The following is a 17591-nucleotide window of genomic DNA, read 5'->3' on the forward strand; positions in this document are numbered from 1 at the left end:
CACTGCCAGGCTGCTTCTCCTCCCTCCCTTTTCACAAGAGAAATTAATTTCTGGAGCTGTTGCTTGCTGTTTCTTCTGAGAAGTGGAAAAATGCTAATGGAAAAATACAACATTTCCCCTCACCTGTCCTCTTAATTTTGAGTTAAAATGCATTCAGGCTCCTGGGAGGAAGAGCCTCTGCTGTGGTAGTCTGTCTTGGTATTTAATTTAATGCAATTTCATGGCCTGTCTCAAAAGGTCTTATTAACAAGGTGGGTGTGAATTCAGTGTGAAGGCACTGGAGCAGCACTGCCTCCAGCAGCAGCGTGCCTGGCCATGTGGTCCTAGTCCTGCTCTAGCTGTCTGGTTTGATTTTTCGCTGCTGCTCTCTTGTTCTTCAGGGGCAGCTTCCCTCTCGAGGTGGAGGGAATGATATGAGATCCAGGGGAGAGATTTGTCATGCCCAGCACATTCCCCACCAATGCTGAACCTGTTATGGCAGAGCTGAATTGCCAGAGGGTTAAAATCCCATCACACCAGCAGCAAGAGTCAAGGAATAGAGCCCAAAATGACTGGTGGTTGTAGGGTGGCGGGTGGGTGGAAGAGACCCCACAGACACCCTCCAGGGATTTGGAGAGCTGGGAACCTGCTGATGTTTTTATCCTTGTAGCCCCTAAAGGCTGAGCTCCTGCACTGGGGAGAGCTGTGGAGGAGGAAGGATGCTGCCTGTGTTATTGGGTCATAGCTGGTGTCAAGGATGACATTTCTGAATCCTTGAGATCTGCAGCACTGCAAGCATTAACTGGAACAAGGCATGTATTGATACTGTAATCATGCCCAAAAGGCCAGAACAGGGGATCCAGGATGGGAATTGTGTCTGACACACCCATAAAATATAATGATCCTCTGGGCTGCCAGCCTTTGCTGTTAGGAAGAGGAGAGGGGTGAAAAAACAAACCCCAGGTGTCTGTATTAAACCAGCAAATGTGCAGGGGCTGCTTCTTGGGCAGGGTGGGGGCACTGGGGTGAGCTTGCTCAGCCCTTCTTGTGGAGCTGAGCTGCCTCCCAGCCAGGGAGGAAGAGCCTGTGTGGATGCACAGAGGGTGGCACTGGAGGGGATCCAGGCTGGGGAACACTTCAGCTGTGGGCTGCAGGCATGGGCAGCAGTGTGACCAAACCCCAGCACCTCACAGCTGTGTTTGCTGAATCCAACAGGAACGGCCGCTTGCTGCCCCGGCTTTGTGTGAAACCCCAGCTCCTGGGAAGAGATAAAAATTGATAACAGCATCCAAAGGGAGCTCTATTCTCTCCTGTAATGACTCACTGGTGCAGCCATGGGCTCGTTGCTGCTCTGCCTGAAAGGATGGTTAATATGCTCCGTGCAGGCACTACTAGTTTGCATCCCTTACCCACTTTGTTATTGCTGTAACTGCACCCAGCTGCAAATTAATTGGGACTTCATTGTCCCAGAGCAAATTGCTTGCAGATGTATCATAAATTTGAAGACAGTGAACTAGACTGGGGTGGTGCTGGGTGTGCTTTACACCACTCTGCATCAAACTGATTGACAGTGCTGGGAGGGAGGGAGGGAGGAGTGCTCCAGAGCAAAGTTATCCCAGCCCTGGGTGCTTACAGCCTTGCTCAGGGAGCCTGAGTGGAAGTAAAAATAGGAAGAAAGGTGCTGGCTAAGCATTACATGAACAGCTCTTTGTGGAAGTATCTTGGTGTCGTTTGTCATCTCTTTCTGCTGCATTGGGGTCTGTGGTGCTGGGGTGCCGTGGGCAGGGCTGAGCTCTGGGAGCTGAGGTTGATCCCTGTTCCTGGGCTGGAAGTGCTTTGTCCTGCACATGCAGGCTGGTTCTGGAGCTGTTTTTTTTTCACCCAGCACAAGCACAGCATGTGTGAAGTATTCCCTCTTTTCACAGCACCTATGACAGCGCAACATCAACGATCTCAAATTAATGATATGTTGAAAGCTCAAGGCTAAGGCAGCAGGAATTAATATCCTTGAGACCTGTCTAGTTCTGCCTCTTCTGACACCTCCTAATTTTCCATGTAAATTGGCTTATGGATCTCTGGCTCTGAGGCTGTGTTGTGTGCTGGGGGAGTCTGGCGTGTCTGCTAGGAAATTATCCAGAGTAATGGTAGGGTTGTAATTGTGCTGTAGCTATTCAGATCTGCCTCCCCTGCGTGGACACCCTCTCTGTGACTATCTGAATAATCACTCATTTAGAGCAGTTTCACATGCATTTCAGGTTTGTTAAATACTCCATGCCAGCGTGTGATGGGCCTGTGTGTGCACAGTTGTGCTCATAATAAAACATCATGTTTAATCCTTCTCTTATATTGACCCAACGGTGCATGAACAGCAGGGACAGTACATACACACCTAGAAGAATAAGCCCAGGCTTCAGCTTATCCAAGCAAAGTAAATAAACCCAGAATTGTGGAGGAAGTAAATAAAGGTGTGAGCACAGCTGCAGGCAAATCCATTCAAAAGGTATTGATTTACTCCGTTCTGGATCTGTTACTGTACACCAGAGCAGGATGAAATCTGTTTCTGACTTCACAGGAAATCAAATGTGGGAGTTGATTTTTTTAAAACTAATGTTGCAAAGGGGACAAAAAGCTGTGCAAGTCATTTGTTCAGCAGAAATTCATTCTGCTTTTAAATTAAGAAAAGGTTTATTGACTGGTGTGTTTTAAGTGCTGATAATTTGAGGACTCTGTAGCACAATGAGAACCTGTCCCTCCACACAAATATAATAAATAAAAGCAAAGTGTGTTTTATACAGAGAGTTCCTTTGTGCTATGGGTTTCCAATTGGAAAATTCCCTCAATTTGCACACTGCAGTGCTGCTTACTTTTGAGGCCTGAGCTGAAGATGGGAACCATAGAAACATCAATAATAAATCCCCAGAAGAAAAGGAAACTTTGCTGAAGCAATGTCCCTGCTTGACCCTGGAAGATGTCATAGAAACAAACCAGTTTGTTATGGGAAGCTGGAGTCACAGCCAGGTGTGTGCCAGCCCCCAGTGGATGCTCAGGGGATGCAGATGTTCCTTTCAGTTCAGCCCCAAAAAGGCTGGCAACTGCTTTTAGGTGGATGTGCAGGAGGGCAGGGACCTTTCCTAAATCCAGGACAGAGAATGAGGTGTTCATTCAGTTCAAGCACCCAATTTCTGCAGAATCTCAGCAGAAATGCTCTAAGCACCAGCTTCACTCTGACCAGTTAAAGTGTCTTTGTCTGTCAGGGAGGAAATGAAAATGTGCAGACCAGAAACTCTTACAGGCTCAGGAAGGATGTTCCATTCCTGTGCTAGATGGTTGTGTTGCCAGCATCCCCTTGCTGACATTCTGTGCTTTGTTGGGTTTGCTTTGCTGTGTGGAGTGTTTTGGCAGCAGCATGGCCAGGGAATGCCTGAGGGGGAGCCTGGACAGGTGCTGAAACCCCCATGCCAGCTGGACTGAGGAATTATAAACAGCCAAAATCAACTGTCCTGACAGAGCCACTAACAAGGCAATCAGAGTGCAATAGATTTTGGTAAAACTTGCTTCTGGTTTTAAACAACTCAATAATTCTATTCTCAGAGTGTGCTTGAAGGGCTTGGAATTGACTGGGAGGGTTTTTTAATTTTATTCCCTAAGAGAAAGTAGCAGGAGTTAACTTCTGGAGGTGGTATATTTAAAAAGAAGAAACCAAACAAATTCTTTCTTTCATAAAGAACAAGAAGATTGTTTCCCTTTGGTTACCCTTCAGTGCTGAAATTGTTTTGCTCTCTGAATGTCCAGTCCCCATTGCCCCTTCTGGAGCTTAGAACAATCCTCCAAGGAGTGCTGGTCACTTCTCTTGACTATTTCCAGTCCCAAGTGGTACAAACAGTGCTCTTCTCTTTGCCAAGTCCTTAGATCTTCCCAGCATCTGTTTTCCTTCTCACTGCCTGTAATCATTACCCTTGGCCATGGATCTTTAAAGATATCTCACTCCCTGTTATTTGATGAAAATGTCCAACTTTTTCCAGATGACCCAGCCAGGTGCCAGCTCTTGTCCCCTCACTGCTGTCAGTGCTATCTCAGATTCCTCCTGTGCAGGATTTCCAAGTCAAACTCAGTTTCAGTAACACAGCCCTTTTCTACTCATCATTAAGGCAGGGAAGGAGCAGACTAAAGGAACTGTTGAATTTGCTTAGAATTTAATATCCTCAGAAGTTATCCCACTCCTCTTTAAAGAAGGGATTAAACGCTCCTGGAAAACACAGATCTGGCAGATCTTGGTATCCCAGCTCCTCACTGGCTCCTGGGATCTCTTTTCTGTGAGCAATTCTGTACATAGCTGTGTGTCACCCTGTCTTGTGCTCATCTGAAGCAACACTCACTGCTGGGCCATCTCCCCCAGCCTATGGGATGTATCTGAGCTCTTTGCAGCTTTTAAATCAGCATATTTTAAAGAATTAGGACCATGAGGTGATTTGGGGAGATTAGAGGAATGGAGGTTGTGCTGTGTTTAACACATCGAGGCTCAGCTGCTCTGCCTGCTCCCTGGTGCTGCAGCTCCTCAGCAGCTTTGGTCTGTCACTGGTGGCTTTGTCTTTCCTGGAGGCACCCACTGCTCTCCCCTGTTTTCCTTTTCTCTACTAAGGGACAGTCAAGGTAAGCAATTGCTTTTCTCAGCAGTACTATAGATTTTATCTGAGACAACATCCCACACTTTCCAAGGATAAAAAATGATCCTCATTATTCTCCTGTCTCCAGCCTTCATCTGAGGTTTGGGTCATAAATACTTGTAAAACATCTGAAGTTTTTGGACTGAGGAACTAGAGGACAGCAACATGTCAGCTTTCCTTCTTAGCAGCTCATTTGGGTGGTGAAATCAGAGCCCTGAGTCTTAGGCTGCCAGAAGAAGCTTTTGGCATGACAGACCTTGTTTGGCTTGGCTTTTCTCTAATCCCATGTCATTAATTTCAGAGGAAGCAGTGGTGAGTGAGAGGAGGCTCTGGATTTCCCCGTGGCCAAGGGGTCTGAGGCTGCCTGTGCCCCATTTCCTTGTGCCCCTGGGAGCTGGGCAGTGCTGCCATTCCCTCCTGGATGACATGCGCAGGGTGCCGTCCCCTTTTGGAACAGGTACCCAACCCCTTGGGAGGGGTGGTTTGGTCCCAGAGCATGTTCAAGGCAGGTTCCCTGGTTAAATGCTGTTGCAGGTGTGAGGGCGAGTTTAGAGAGAAATTAAATGTGTCCCCAGCATGTTTAGGTCTTTATGCTGTTCTTCTGAGAGATAACTAACCCAGCTCAGCCTCTCCTTCCATCCTGCAGCCTCCAGAGCCCCAGGAGAGCTCGTAGGGCCAGAGGGAAAGGCAGAACCTGACTGCATCCAGCACAGCCCTTTTCCCAGCTGCACACAAAGCTGGTCTGCTCCTCTCCCCACTAAAGCCAGGAGTAATTAGCTGTGCTGTGGCAATATAATGAACAGTGGGGCTGGATTTGCTGGGTAAAGCCTCCCTCAGCACACAGGAGACATCTTAATTAGCCTGATTGGGCCACTACATGGTTGATGGGGAGGTGCTGGAATGTTGTTTTTCTTTTTTTCCTTTTACCCTGAGCCTGAGAGTGTCAGGAAAAGAGGGGGGGAAGTTTCATTAAAATCCTCCCAAGAAAGACACATGATTTATTTCTCACGGAACAATCGATGTTTCCCATGCTGCAGAAAGGCTGAATATTAATTACAGCAAATGAGCCCTTTCTCATTGAGCTGCCAGCGTTTGTTCTTAGACCTGAGCCCCCCAGAACTGACTGGGGGCTGTGGCTGGCACAGCCTGGGAGCAAATGTTCATGTGCTTTCTTCAGTGGCAGCAGTTGGCTGAGGAAAAATATCTGGATCTGAATGAAAGCAAAGGACTTGCTCTCACTCTCAGAGGTGACATTTTACTCTTTTCTTTTTCTTCTCAAATAGTTTCTGTGTTGATAACATAACAAATGCACAAGTCCAGAGCACTTGAAGGTCTGAGCTGAAATCCTAGCTGGAGTCTAGGTGGTTATAATGTGTTGACCTTTAAGGAAAACAAAAGGGGGGGGCGAGTTAAGTCCCTAAAATGTTTTGTGCAAGTTGAAATTTAGTTCTTAATTCACAAGCTGAGAGGAAGGAGGACAGGGAGCCCTGATGTGAACAGTCTGCTCCTTTCACAATCTCTTGCAATTTCATGATGGGAGGGACCTGGCTGCTGGAGAAGATGAACCTCCAAGAGCAAAGTTCCTAAAGGAGTAAGTCCATAAGAACTTTTAGAAACTCTCATCAGGATAACTTTACCCATTGTTTCCATCCCACTGCTTAACCCTATTGAGTCCTCTGTGCCAAAATGTGCATGCAAATGATAGAATTGGGCTTTCTGTGTCCAAGCCCTATGGGAGGAGGGGGTAGAGGATTGGAGCCTGAAGTAGGATGTGTGTGAGAGATGCTCCTGCTCCTGGATGAGGCTGTGGCTGCCTAAGGAGAGCTCTGCTCTCTGCCCTGAAGTGTCTGGTGGGGCAGGGAATGGCAGCCTGGTGTTTCTGAGCTGCTGTGCTCACAGCAGCATGTGTAGGAAGATAATTGTAAGAGCTCCTCCAGACTTAGCAAAGACAACTGAGTAGTAACTAAACACCAGAATAATTAAAATGATGTCACTGACTCTCAGGCTGCCTACTCTGTGAGTGGAAACCTGCAGGGGACACAAGAGCACAGGTTGGAGGGAAGGGCTGACTCATCTGTTAACTCAGTTTCAGGTGGAGGAAATAAGGTTTAAAGCTTAAACAGGGACACGCTCCAGTTTTGGTTTAACTAAAACTGGAAAAATCCTTGCCCCAAATGCATTTCTGTGGATGCAGACCCTGCAGATCCTATTGCAATGCAGTGCTGGGCAACGAGCAATTGGTGCCTGGGGTAGGATCTGCTCCCTGGTGTGCTAAAACCGCCTCAGTGCTGTGGTGTCAATTCACCCCTGGTGTGATGGGCAGAGCCTGGCTCTCATTTCCAAAGGGCTGAGCCTGTGTGGACCTGCAGGACGAGGCCTGGAGCCCTCAGTGGTGCTTGTGCTGCTCTGCTGTGTGTGGGGAGGGGAGGCTGATGCAGTGACTTGGCTTTGGAGAGGCAGAGGAGGGAGGGCTCTCTGCAAAGGCTGGACCTGACTCCAGCAGTGTTCAGGGATGGTGAGAGGCACTGAGGTGACACCCTGATGGCCTCTCTGGGGTGTTTGTCCTCAGCACTCCTGAAGTGCCTCTGGAAGCACTGCTCTGTGCACTGCCGTGCTGGAGCCACTTCTCAAGGGTGACTCTGCAGTTGCTGAGGCCCAACTCTACCCTTTGGGAGAAACCAGTGCTGCTGCTCTCCCTGAGCCAGACTGGGACAGCAGCAGAGGTGCTTTCCATAGCCAAGTCACCTCTACTGGTAGAAAGATGTGAGAGGAACAATTATTGCGTCCTATATGATCATAGGAGCTGTTTCCCAAAGGAGATATGGATAGGGACAAAGGCTCTCAGGGCTGGTATCCTCTCCCATGCCCTTCTGCAATTGTGGTCCACATCTGTTAGCAAAGTTTTTTCCACAGTGGTACAATGAGTTCCCTGCTAAATACAGATTCTGGAAACTGGAGGAGCCCTTCACTGGGAGATGGGGGCTGTAGATGAGACATCCTCCCCCCTTTACTTCTCCCCTGTGTTTGTGTTTCCTTTTTGCTGCCCCTGCCCAGCCCCAAGCAGGGATGGAGCCGGTGGAAAGGCTGTGGGGGTTTGCTTGTGCTGCTTTGCTAGCAGGGGGTGAGCAGGGCAGGGCATTGCTGTGTGGTCCCTGCATCTGGCAGGAGGATTTAGGAGAAGTGAGTTCAGTGCTGGGAACGTATCCGTACCTGCCACGTGGCTCCTCTCCCACCAGTGAGTCTGCTGAATGAAATGCGCTCAATTAGCAGCCCAGGAGGGCTGAGGAAACAGGATTAGTCAGGCTCAGGCTGTGTCCCAGGGGCCAGTGAGTCACCCCACCTTTCCCTCCTCCCCACCCTGAGCCTCCAGCACATGCTCCATCACAGCTGAAGTTTTCTCCTGGGCAGGTTTCGCTGTGCAGAGACTTCTGGTGGAGAGAGATGTCCAGGGAAGGATGTCACCAGCTGGGCTCCAGGGATGGCTTGGCAGAGCTGTGACTGAGGGAGTTTATTTTGCTGCCTGAGGGACACAGGGAGGTGGAGAGTGGAACAGAGGTAACTGAGAGGGTTGAGCTGGGGACTGAATCCTGCCCCGACCGGCCAAGGGTGGCTTTGTCACTAGGAGGGAAAGTAGGAGTAAAAGTAACTGGACCATCTGCCCTTTTGTGGGAGTTTATCAAGAGCAGAGCTGTGACATGTGGCTTCACTTGCACCTCTGAGGACAATGAGGGGAAGAGGAGGGGCTGGAGAGTGAACCCATCTGTCGCCCTGCTGTCTGACAAGGCAGCTCACAAACACATGGGATAAGTGCTGGCAAAATGAGCAGAGGAAATTTGTCTCCTCCAGCATAGTAGGCTGTTGATCTGAAAAAACAGATTGAATAGTTTTTCTATCACCCTTTGGTTTTGAGGGTGTTTTCCCCCTGTTTTTTCAGCTGGATTTCCCTTTGATTTCTCTCAAGATAGAAAGTGGCTGTGTTTGGGAAGCAGGAGTGCTGGGAAATGAGCTGCCTTATCTCTGTGCCCTTCTCACGGCGCCTCTCGGGCAGCCCTCACAGCACTCCGGGCTCCCCATCCCTGCACAAGGAGCTGGGCCCTTCCCTGCTTTGCAATTCCCTTTATTCAGGCTCTGCCCTTGGTAACCAAGGCACTGAGACAGGAGATCACATAATAAATACAAAGAGCAGAGGGACAAAGAGGTAAAGCTGAACACAAACCAGAATGTCAATGGACTCTCTGGCTGAATAAAGCCAGCTCTGAAAAAGTTGGAAAAGGGATAGGATGTTTGGAGGAGGTCACACCAAGGTGCACAGAGACTGTTTATCTCCTGGAAGGCCTTGCCTTATTATCTAGGTAGAGTGACACCTCTAAAGGCATTTGATCAGTAGGTTTTCTCCTAAGGACAGGCTTTTGTTCATCTTGTCCTGTGCTTTGGGGTGATTCTGGGAAGCTGACAGAAGTTATATGCTGGCTGTGTTCATTGCTAGTTTGCTTCCTGTCTGTGCCTTTCTTCCCAGCCTCTCCATACATACAGAGGTGTTCATATCCTGTCTTCTCAGGGAGTATTTGTCACACTTTTATGGATGTACACAGAAAGGGAAGGACCCCACAGCCAGTATTGAAACATTGGGACTAGGAAACCCCTTCAGGACAGGCAGGATTAAAATGAGGGAATGGAAACCAAGAGCCTTTGCAGGGTAGTGGGACACTGGCTAATTGGAAGCTTTCTCCATGGTGTTGGGACCAGTCTCTCCAGTAAGGCTTTCCACCTCACACAGATGAGTTCCACAGGACTTCAAGCTGGGAAGGTGCCTGTGTTGTGGTGAATGTTGGACTGGTGTGTTGACTTCAGTGTGATGAGATCTGGGAAAGGTCTGCCCCACAAAACCCCTCCTGAGTGCTGCCCCAGTCGGTGCTGGGATGGTCTCCCTTTGTGGTTAGCCCACTTGCCCCTGTGGTTTTTAGCACATGGCTTGGCCACACCGGTCAGATGGACTCACTTCAGATGGGAGCAGACTCGTTCAACCATAAACACCTTTACTGCGTAAGTGAGATAAAATCTTCAATGTACTGCTCTCTGAGAGAGCCCTGATAACTCGGGCTGTTTTCACTTCTCATACTTTCCTTATGGCTGGCACCAGAGGAAGAAACACCCACTCAGTCATTACCACCTCCTTTCCCAGAAAAGTGTGCCAGCTCTTGCCTTCCCTGCCTCATGGGAGAAAGGTAACACAATAGCTTCCCTTGTCCCGAGGGCAAGTCTGGCTGGCACAGCACACATCCTCCTCGACCTTCGCTCCATGAGCCCTTCAGGGAGAGGACTGACCAAAGAGCAAAGCAGCTCCATGGAAAACAGCAGGTGAACATTCCTGGCAGTTAAAACGGAGCAAAGACTTTTGAGCCATAAAGCTTGGAAGTTCTGCAGGTGTCTGGCTTTGTTGGCTGGGGGAAACGCAGGAGAAACATCCACAAGATAATCTCAGCCGCCGTCTGGATGTGCTGCTTTTGACAGAGCCTGGAAGAAAATACAGAGAGACCCTGTCCTGAGGTTTGTACAATGACTCAGATAGCAAGGTGCTGCATGTGATGGTGTCAGAGGTGCTGGTGTTGCACACCTGGCTGCTTTGATCACCAGAGGTGAGTGAATGGCAGTGTGCTCTCTGCAGGGTGTAGGCTGAAATATTGGCTGTTCTTGAATGCACTTACAAGTGTGATGTGGGCGCATTAGGGGCACCTGTGAGAGTGTGTGTGTGGTTTAGGACATCCTGTGCAGGTCACAGTTTTGCTTTGGAGCTGAGTAAGGGTGAAATTCTGTTCTCAGCATATCATGGGTGGCTGGTGGTGTGAAACCCTAAGTGTGGTATAACAAATTCCTTTGGACTGTTTGATCTTTTTAATTCTTTAAATTAAATCCATCTACAGTAACCAGTCCCTCCATGTCTGACAAAGTGCTGAACAATGCCTGCATGGTCCCTGTGGAGCCCAGCACAGGCTGTCGGTGTAATCCCTGCTTTGAGCTGATCTCTGCTGTCTTTTCTCTACTTTATAATGAGCAGAGTTACTTCCTAACCTCCGACTGTTAAAGCTGCATATACAACACACAGACATTTAATTTTCCCTCTTTTAACTTTGTGTAAAGCATTTATTATTTTTGAGGAAGCTGCATAAGCAACTCTGCTTCCCCTGAGCTGCTTTTTCACAGCTTCTCGCTCCACAGATTGTGATTTTTAGTCCTGCTTAAAACCTTCTGCCAGGGGTTCCCCAATGGCCGTGCAGACTGTGAGGCACAAGAGCAGCATGAAGAACTAGCACTGTGAAAATCTGCTCATTGGCATGAAAAACCACAAAGCTGGTGTTAGCAGCAACAGTTTTGAGAATTCTTTGCAGTCCCTTGAAGCAGTGTGATTATTATGTGTCTTATTTTGCTTGAAATATTTAGGATTAGCATCAAAATGAACCCGTTCTTGAAATGTTTTGGTTGCCAAACAATACAGCCCACTGGAGGCAGATGGGGCTGGACTGAAAAGCCAAGCAACAGGGCTGGGTGAGATTCTGTCCCCAGGATTTCTCTGCTGTGTGCTTCTAGGGTATCAGCACAGCCAGCAAAGTCTCCGGATTACTTATTAAAAATATAAATATATGACATTGTGGTTCAAAGGTTCAAGGTTTGAATGAAGAAGCTCTATGTTGACAAGCCGCTTAGAACTCTTGGGCCAAGAGGTGAGGAATTATTGGGCAGTGTTGATAGAGGTTTTATTCTTGAAGGGTGAATATTCCCCCAGAAATCCTCTTTCGGTCCTTTCTCTCTTTTCCACTCATCCTCTTTGGGGGCCCAGTGGTGGCAGAGTGCTCCTGTGCAGGGTGAAAAGGGGCAGCACACAGCATCTCGTGGGCTGGGAGCAGTGCAGAAACACAGTAATGGAGAAAGGAGGCACCTGCATTTTGGAGGTGGAAGTTTGTAGTCCATAGGCATCTCCAAGACCTGCCTGAAGCCGCTGCTCCTCCATCAAATCACAGATCCAGAGGCTTTCTGCTGCCCTAGTGAACAGCCACAGTCACCGGCAGCGAGCGTGGGGAAAAGTCCTCCTGGAACTGAGTCTGCTGGGTGGATTCTGGAGCCAGCTTCAGGCACACGCTGGCCTCTGTCATGCTGTTGTTGTTGGCAGAGCTGCTCTTGCGGCAGGGCTCTTTGGCGGGGCGAATGGCCACCAAGAACTGGCGCTTGAAGGTCTCGCTGAGGGCGATGTACAGGAAGGGGTTGAGGCAGCTGTTGGCGTAGCCCAAGCTAATGGCAAAGTTGTAGGCGTAAAAGAAGGCCATGGATGGGGTGTCGATGCCCAGGTGAACGAGCTGCAGGATGTAGAAGGGAGCCCAGCAAATGAAAAAGGCGGAGCAGATGGCGACTGCCATTCTGGTGACTTTCTTGGTACGCACCCGGAGGCTCCTCTGAGGCAGCGGCACCACGGTGGTGGCCATGTGCTGGAGGATCTTGAAATAGACCACGCAGATGATGACCAAGGGCACAGCAAAGGCCAGCATGAACTGGTAGAGGGTGAACCAGTAGACGTCGGTCTCTGGGTTGGGGAGCAGGAGAGCGCAGCGCACGGTGCCGTCCTCCAGGGGCATGAGGCCTGCGTACATCCACACGGGGATGATGGTCAGGAAGGACAGCAGCCACACCAGGCAGATGACGAGAGCGGCCACACACGGCGTCCGGACGTAGGTGGACTTGAGGGGGTACACGGTGGCCAGGTAACGGTCCAGTGTCATCACTGTGAGGATGTTGGTGCTGGTGATCTGGCTGTTGGTGTCCAGGGCGGTGATGATGGTGCACAGGGGAGCTCCAAAGTACCACGAGCCGTTGCCTAAGAGCTGGTGGATGAGGAAGGGCATGCCCAAGAGGAAGAGGAGGTCCACAATGGAGAGGTTGAAGATGAAAATATCAGGCACGGTCTGCTTGCATCTCAGCTTCTTCTTCTTGATGATAGTGAAGATCACAATGAGGTTCCCCATGATGCCCAAGAAGCAGATGATGCTGAAGAGACTGGGCATGATCACATTGGTGTGTGGTGCTGGCCTCTCTGCTACTGCCAAAACAAACCAAAGCAGTGAGTGCAACCCAAAGACAACCTCTTTACAATTCGGTGTGCTTGCCCTGTCCTGCAGATGGACCCATCCCCATCAAAGACATAGATTGGAATGATTTTTAATACCCTTTCCAGCACTTGGAGAGGCTAAGCTGGGGATTTGGTACTTCCTTCTCTGTCTCTCAGTACGTGCAGCATGCCCAAACCTGGCTATGTGCAGGCATCTTTCCTCAGCTCTCCCCATGTTCTTCTGTCCTGCTCTGCAACTCCCCAGCCCTTTTTTGAGGGGCTGACCTCTGGCTGGCGTGCCTCTGCATTCACCAGCACCTGACAGAGTTGAGAGTAACTTTTATTCCATGCAGTGAATTGTTTTTAGCTGTTTTTGAGGGGAGTGGGTGAGGCAGCTTGTGCTTCCCACACTGGAGAAGTAAAGCCTTTCTGTGGGTGCCAAAATCTGGATAAAGTCAATACTCGAGCTGCTGTCAGAAAGCTTCAGTTCATCTGCTGGGTAGTTTATCTGTTGTATGGTGTGAGACACAGAGTTCATTGGCCATGCAGGCAGACACCTCATGCTTATCTGTGTTGTGAGAGCTGGGACTGTACTCTGGCTGTGTCCCCATTCTCTTACCAAGGTTAGGCCAGAGAGCATTCTCCTTTCCCTCTTCCTTCCTTGCCTCTCTCACTTTCTCTAGTTTTTTTCCTACTAAGAAATCCCAGTATGTGGTCAGACAAGGATTGGGAGTATGTTTCAGAGGGGACTTTCAACAGAGATTGTCCTAGGAGAAAAACAGCTTAAAGCTACTGTCTTTGAGTTGTGGATATGATTGGATTTCCAAGGCAAAATTCTTGCCTGGTAATACTTAGCTTATCCACACCAATGCTTGACTGTTGCTCTTTGGGGTGGGACCTCCAAACATAATCAAATTCACATTGGCTTTGTCCCTCTCCAGGATGTAAAATCACATTTTGAAGCCACAAGCTCTTGGGCACAGGAGGTGGTGTTGAAGGTACTGATGGTGGTGCTCTCTGTTCTGCAGGGTTCCCATGTGTGCTGAAGTCTAAGACAGCCCTTCTTAGCTGAGGCAAATCTCATTTCAACTCATTACTCCTCTCCTATGGGAGCCGGTGGGGTTTTTTTTCTAGGAAATGGTTTTGTGTGAGTTATTTATGTGGCTGTTACAAGGACTGTTTGTGACAGCCCCTCAGCCCAGGCTGCCTTTCATTGAATTGCAGATGATTCAATGTGCTGCTAATTGGAAATGCTTTCAGGCACTGAACTGTTCCATCTCCTTAGCAGCAGAAGTGGGGAAGCCTCCTCCAACAGAACCTAGGGAAATCTTGACAATTAGATTAAGTGGAATAAGAGATACTTGCAGGTGTAGTCTTTGCCAGAGCAGTGTCTGTTTGCTGAAGTGGTATTTGCTGACTTTGACCTCTGGAATTCTTGAGTACAAACTCCTCCACATTTCCTTTGGCGTGAAGAGAAGTTTGACGGAATTAGCAAGATAACTGGGGCTACACTGCTGGCCTGTGGCTGGAAATGTGTGTGCCATGTTTCAGTGCTCTTAGAAGTGGCCACGATGAGCTGCCACTGGCTCAGTCCTTTTGGCACTAGGAAGGAGCAGCTTAGGCATGAACAAGTCCAAGGGCAATGTCAGAACCCAATAAAGCAGTTCCTGCACCATTTTATTGGGAAGCCTCTCTGCAGGTGTTGGAAAGCAGCCAGTGAGGCACAGAAGAGCTAGCAGGGGGCCTGAAGGTGGAAGCCAGGCTTGCCTGACAAGACAAAAAAGCCTTGTCCACACCATTTGTGGGGGTTTAAGTGCTCCCTGTTCCTCCTGGTGACCCGTTAATGCAAGAAAATATCCCGTTATGTGCTTTTTAGCAGATAACCTACAGCCATCAGCAGCCTCTTGAAATCTGACACTCTTGAGCATCCAAAGATATCTCAAGCCTCCTTAATGCTGGAAAATGGAGGACTAGAAACTGGAAGATGATGATTCTGGTCCTGCTGTCCTGCATGGAGCTGTTATGAATTCTGATCTCCTTTCTTTTAACCACAAACCTTATGAGTGTGGTGGGAAAGGATTGTTTAAGTGAAACATAAATGCCACATGGTTAGCTGGAAATTGGGACAAAATGTCCCGTTCCTGCTGTGTAATCGATGCAGTGCTCACAGTGATTCCGTAACATTTGGAATGAGCTCAGCCATCCTCAGAGCAGGATGTGTGCAGGCCCAAAGGCTCTGTGTGAGGGTGGGCTGTGCAGTGCTGTAGCACCTGTCCTGCTGATGCTGTCTGTACAAGCAGGACTTGCATGAATTATCAGCTGCACTAGTTTGGAGCTGTAGTTCATGTGTGTTTTATGGGCTGGAGTCAGAAGAGCACATCTATCAAATACTCAAAAGTTCTGTCTTTTCTAAAGTCTCTTTCATCTTGAGACATCATTGAATCTGAATTTTCGGTGCTGCTTTTGTGCATATCCAGGTGAATATATTTTGTATTTAACCAGCTACTTCAGGCATTGATTTGTCCTTGTTTGTAGGTCTGTGGCTGCCCTGATAGTTTTTCTTAAAGTCCCAAAGGGGCTGCACTATGTGAACTGAATGAAGACTGGGCTAATATTTTTTCTCTGAGGTGGTTGTCGTACTGAGCCATACTCTGATATAGAGTAATAGACTTAATCTTCACTGCATTTCATAAGGAAGTACCTAAGGCACACTTTTGGTTTCTAAAGGAGCGTGCTGGTGCAGAAAGAGTCAGACCATATATAAACCACCTTCTGTTGAAGAGTTTCACCTGCTTAAGCCATTGAGAACTGTATTGCCCGACCCTAAACTATTGATTTGAAAACAGGGTCGGAATGGAGCAAACGGGATGCTGGTAAGGATCTCTGCATCCCTCTCCAGCGCTATCTCATCTTTTCTGTGCTTCCCTCCGCGTCTAGCCGGGCCGGTTCCTCCCTTCCCAGCAGCCAGGACCTGCGGGCTGCTGGACTTTGCTGCCTGGCAGCCAACAGGTGGCGGCTGGCGCGGGGCCGGGCGGTGTTTCAGCGGTGCCGGGGGTCCCGCAGCGCCGGGGACCCAGCGCGTCCCGTCCCGTCCCGTCCCGTCCCGTCCCTCCGCCCGCCCGGCGCTGTCCGGCCGCGGGTGCTGAAGGCGGCACGGCCCGGGCAGGGTGGGGGTCCCTGTCGCAGCCCCGTCACCCGCAGCCCCGTCACCCGCAGCCCCTCCGAGCCCCGCTCACCGGAGCCGTTCTGAGCCTCCGGCGCCGAGAAGTTGCGGGAGGAGTTGCCGGGGGCCATGGCAGCGAGCGCCGGGAGCCGGGACGGGGAAAGTTGGGCAAGTTCCCCGCGCTGGGACGGGCCGCGCTGTCCCCCGCCGGAGGAGGAGGAGGAGGGAGCCCTTCCTCCCTCCCTTCCTCCCTGCCTGCCAGAGCCGGCGAGCGGCGGCGGAGCCGGGCTGCGCTCGGAGCCGGCTCTGACATCAGGAGCAGCTGACTCGGGCACACACGCCGGGGGCGAGCGTCCCTCGCCGCAGCCGGTGGGAGGGGACGCGGGGCCGGCACCGGGGCCGGGCAGTGCCCCCGCACATCACACCCGAGGGCACCGATCTGCGCCCTCCGCACCCAGCCAGCCTGCGCTCGCCGGCCCCAGGAGGAGTACCAAATTTATTATTTTTTTTAAGTAGTTCTGATCTGCCTTCAGTGTGTATTTTTCTCTTTACAGACACATGCACTTTTCGTCCCTGAGCCATAGGCACAGCCCCACTGGGGCTGAAGGATGTTAAGGAAGCAAATTACCCACTGAAAACTGTTGCTTTCACCCTCTGATGCCTCTAACTACAATTCTAACCTGAGACACTTCACTTGTAATTAATTCTCTGCTGTTTTCTGCTGTTCTGCTACTTGCCACAGCTCATTTGCTTCCTAGCTCCAGAAATTAGCTCTGTTGCTAGCTCAGATTTTATTTGTCTTCTATTTGCCTTAAAAATACTGGGAAAGGACTCCCTTGGGTTTTGAGAAGCTGTTTTATTCCTTTTCTTTGCCTTGCCAGAGCTGTAGCCTGTGCTTTTCTGTGGCTTTGAGCTGATGATTGCCTTGTGCTCCTGGCCACTGTTTATACATGAGATGGATTCCTCCGTTACAGTTTGATAAATCACATGTTACCACGGCAAACAGATCATTCTGTACCTCAGAGCACTTCCTGGACTGAAAAAAACCCATGGTATCATGTCAGAAGCCTGTGAGAAATCCTTCTGCCTGTGAGCAGCAACAGGCAGGGTTTTCTCTGTGGCAGAGCACAGTGCAGTGGATATGGTTTGCTTTATAACAATGACATATGTCTGCCTGGAAATCTCCCTTGTTTCTGTCTCTTTCTTTCAGTAGTTGCAAAGGCTAGAATCAACTGCAGGAGAAATTTTTTGCAGCTTCATAATTCTGTAGGAATCAATCTGTACCTGTAAAAGGGAGGCCCAGCACACACAGAGCAGCAATCCCAGGCAGATTTCGCAGCAGCAGTTTCAGTATGGGCCATTTTTGTGTAACCCAAAGGAGTTAATCATTATTAGGTTGTCCTCTCGTGGACCAGCAGCAGACAGAAACCTGGTGCACATTTTGCCCTGGCATTGAAACTCTTAGAAATCTGAGACAGGATGAGGCCAATTTGTCTGCTCTGCTGTAAGGTTTTTGTTGAGTCTCTGGAGTTGCCTCAGTCAGTGATTTGCCTGTGAGGTTTCTTCCATGGCAGGTATCTGTGGTATGTAAGTTTTGAACATGTACAACTTGTTGAAAAGTGGTGTTTCTCAGTTAATACTTTCTTTAAAAACTGTTTCCTTCACATCTTGGATGAATGTAAGTGTTCAT

The 17591-nt window shown here is 49.4% G+C and overlaps 1 protein-coding gene across 1 annotated transcript; it reads right to left on the bottom strand.

Annotated features, from left to right (window-relative positions):
* Positions 1 to 11680: 11680 nt before the first annotated feature.
* Positions 11681 to 16032, bottom strand: LOC132082005 (melanin-concentrating hormone receptor 1-like). Its single transcript, XM_059486029.1, has 2 exons — positions 15975 to 16032; positions 11681 to 12729 (listed from the first exon to the last, which is right to left on the bottom strand). The coding sequence occupies exons 1-2, from the start codon at positions 16030 to 16032 to the stop codon at positions 11681 to 11683; spliced, it is 1107 nt and encodes a 368-aa protein (XP_059342012.1).
* Positions 16033 to 17591: the final 1559 nt, after the last annotated feature.

The sequence above is a fragment of the Ammospiza nelsoni genome, chromosome 19 (genome assembly GCF_027579445.1).
Source record: "Ammospiza nelsoni isolate bAmmNel1 chromosome 19, bAmmNel1.pri, whole genome shotgun sequence".
Taxonomy (NCBI): Eukaryota; Metazoa; Chordata; class Aves; order Passeriformes; family Passerellidae; genus Ammospiza; species Ammospiza nelsoni.

Excerpts from the sequence above, each read along its gene's own strand:
- LOC132082005 (XM_059486029.1), bottom strand. The coding sequence starts at position 16,032 with ATGGCCCCCGGCAACTCCTCCCGCAACTTCTCGGCGCCGGAGGCTCAG. Across the intron at positions 12,730-15,974 it reads GGAGGCTCAGAACGGCTCCG|TAGCAGAGAGGCCAGCACCA; the intron begins GTGAGCGGGGCT and ends TTGTTTTGGCAG.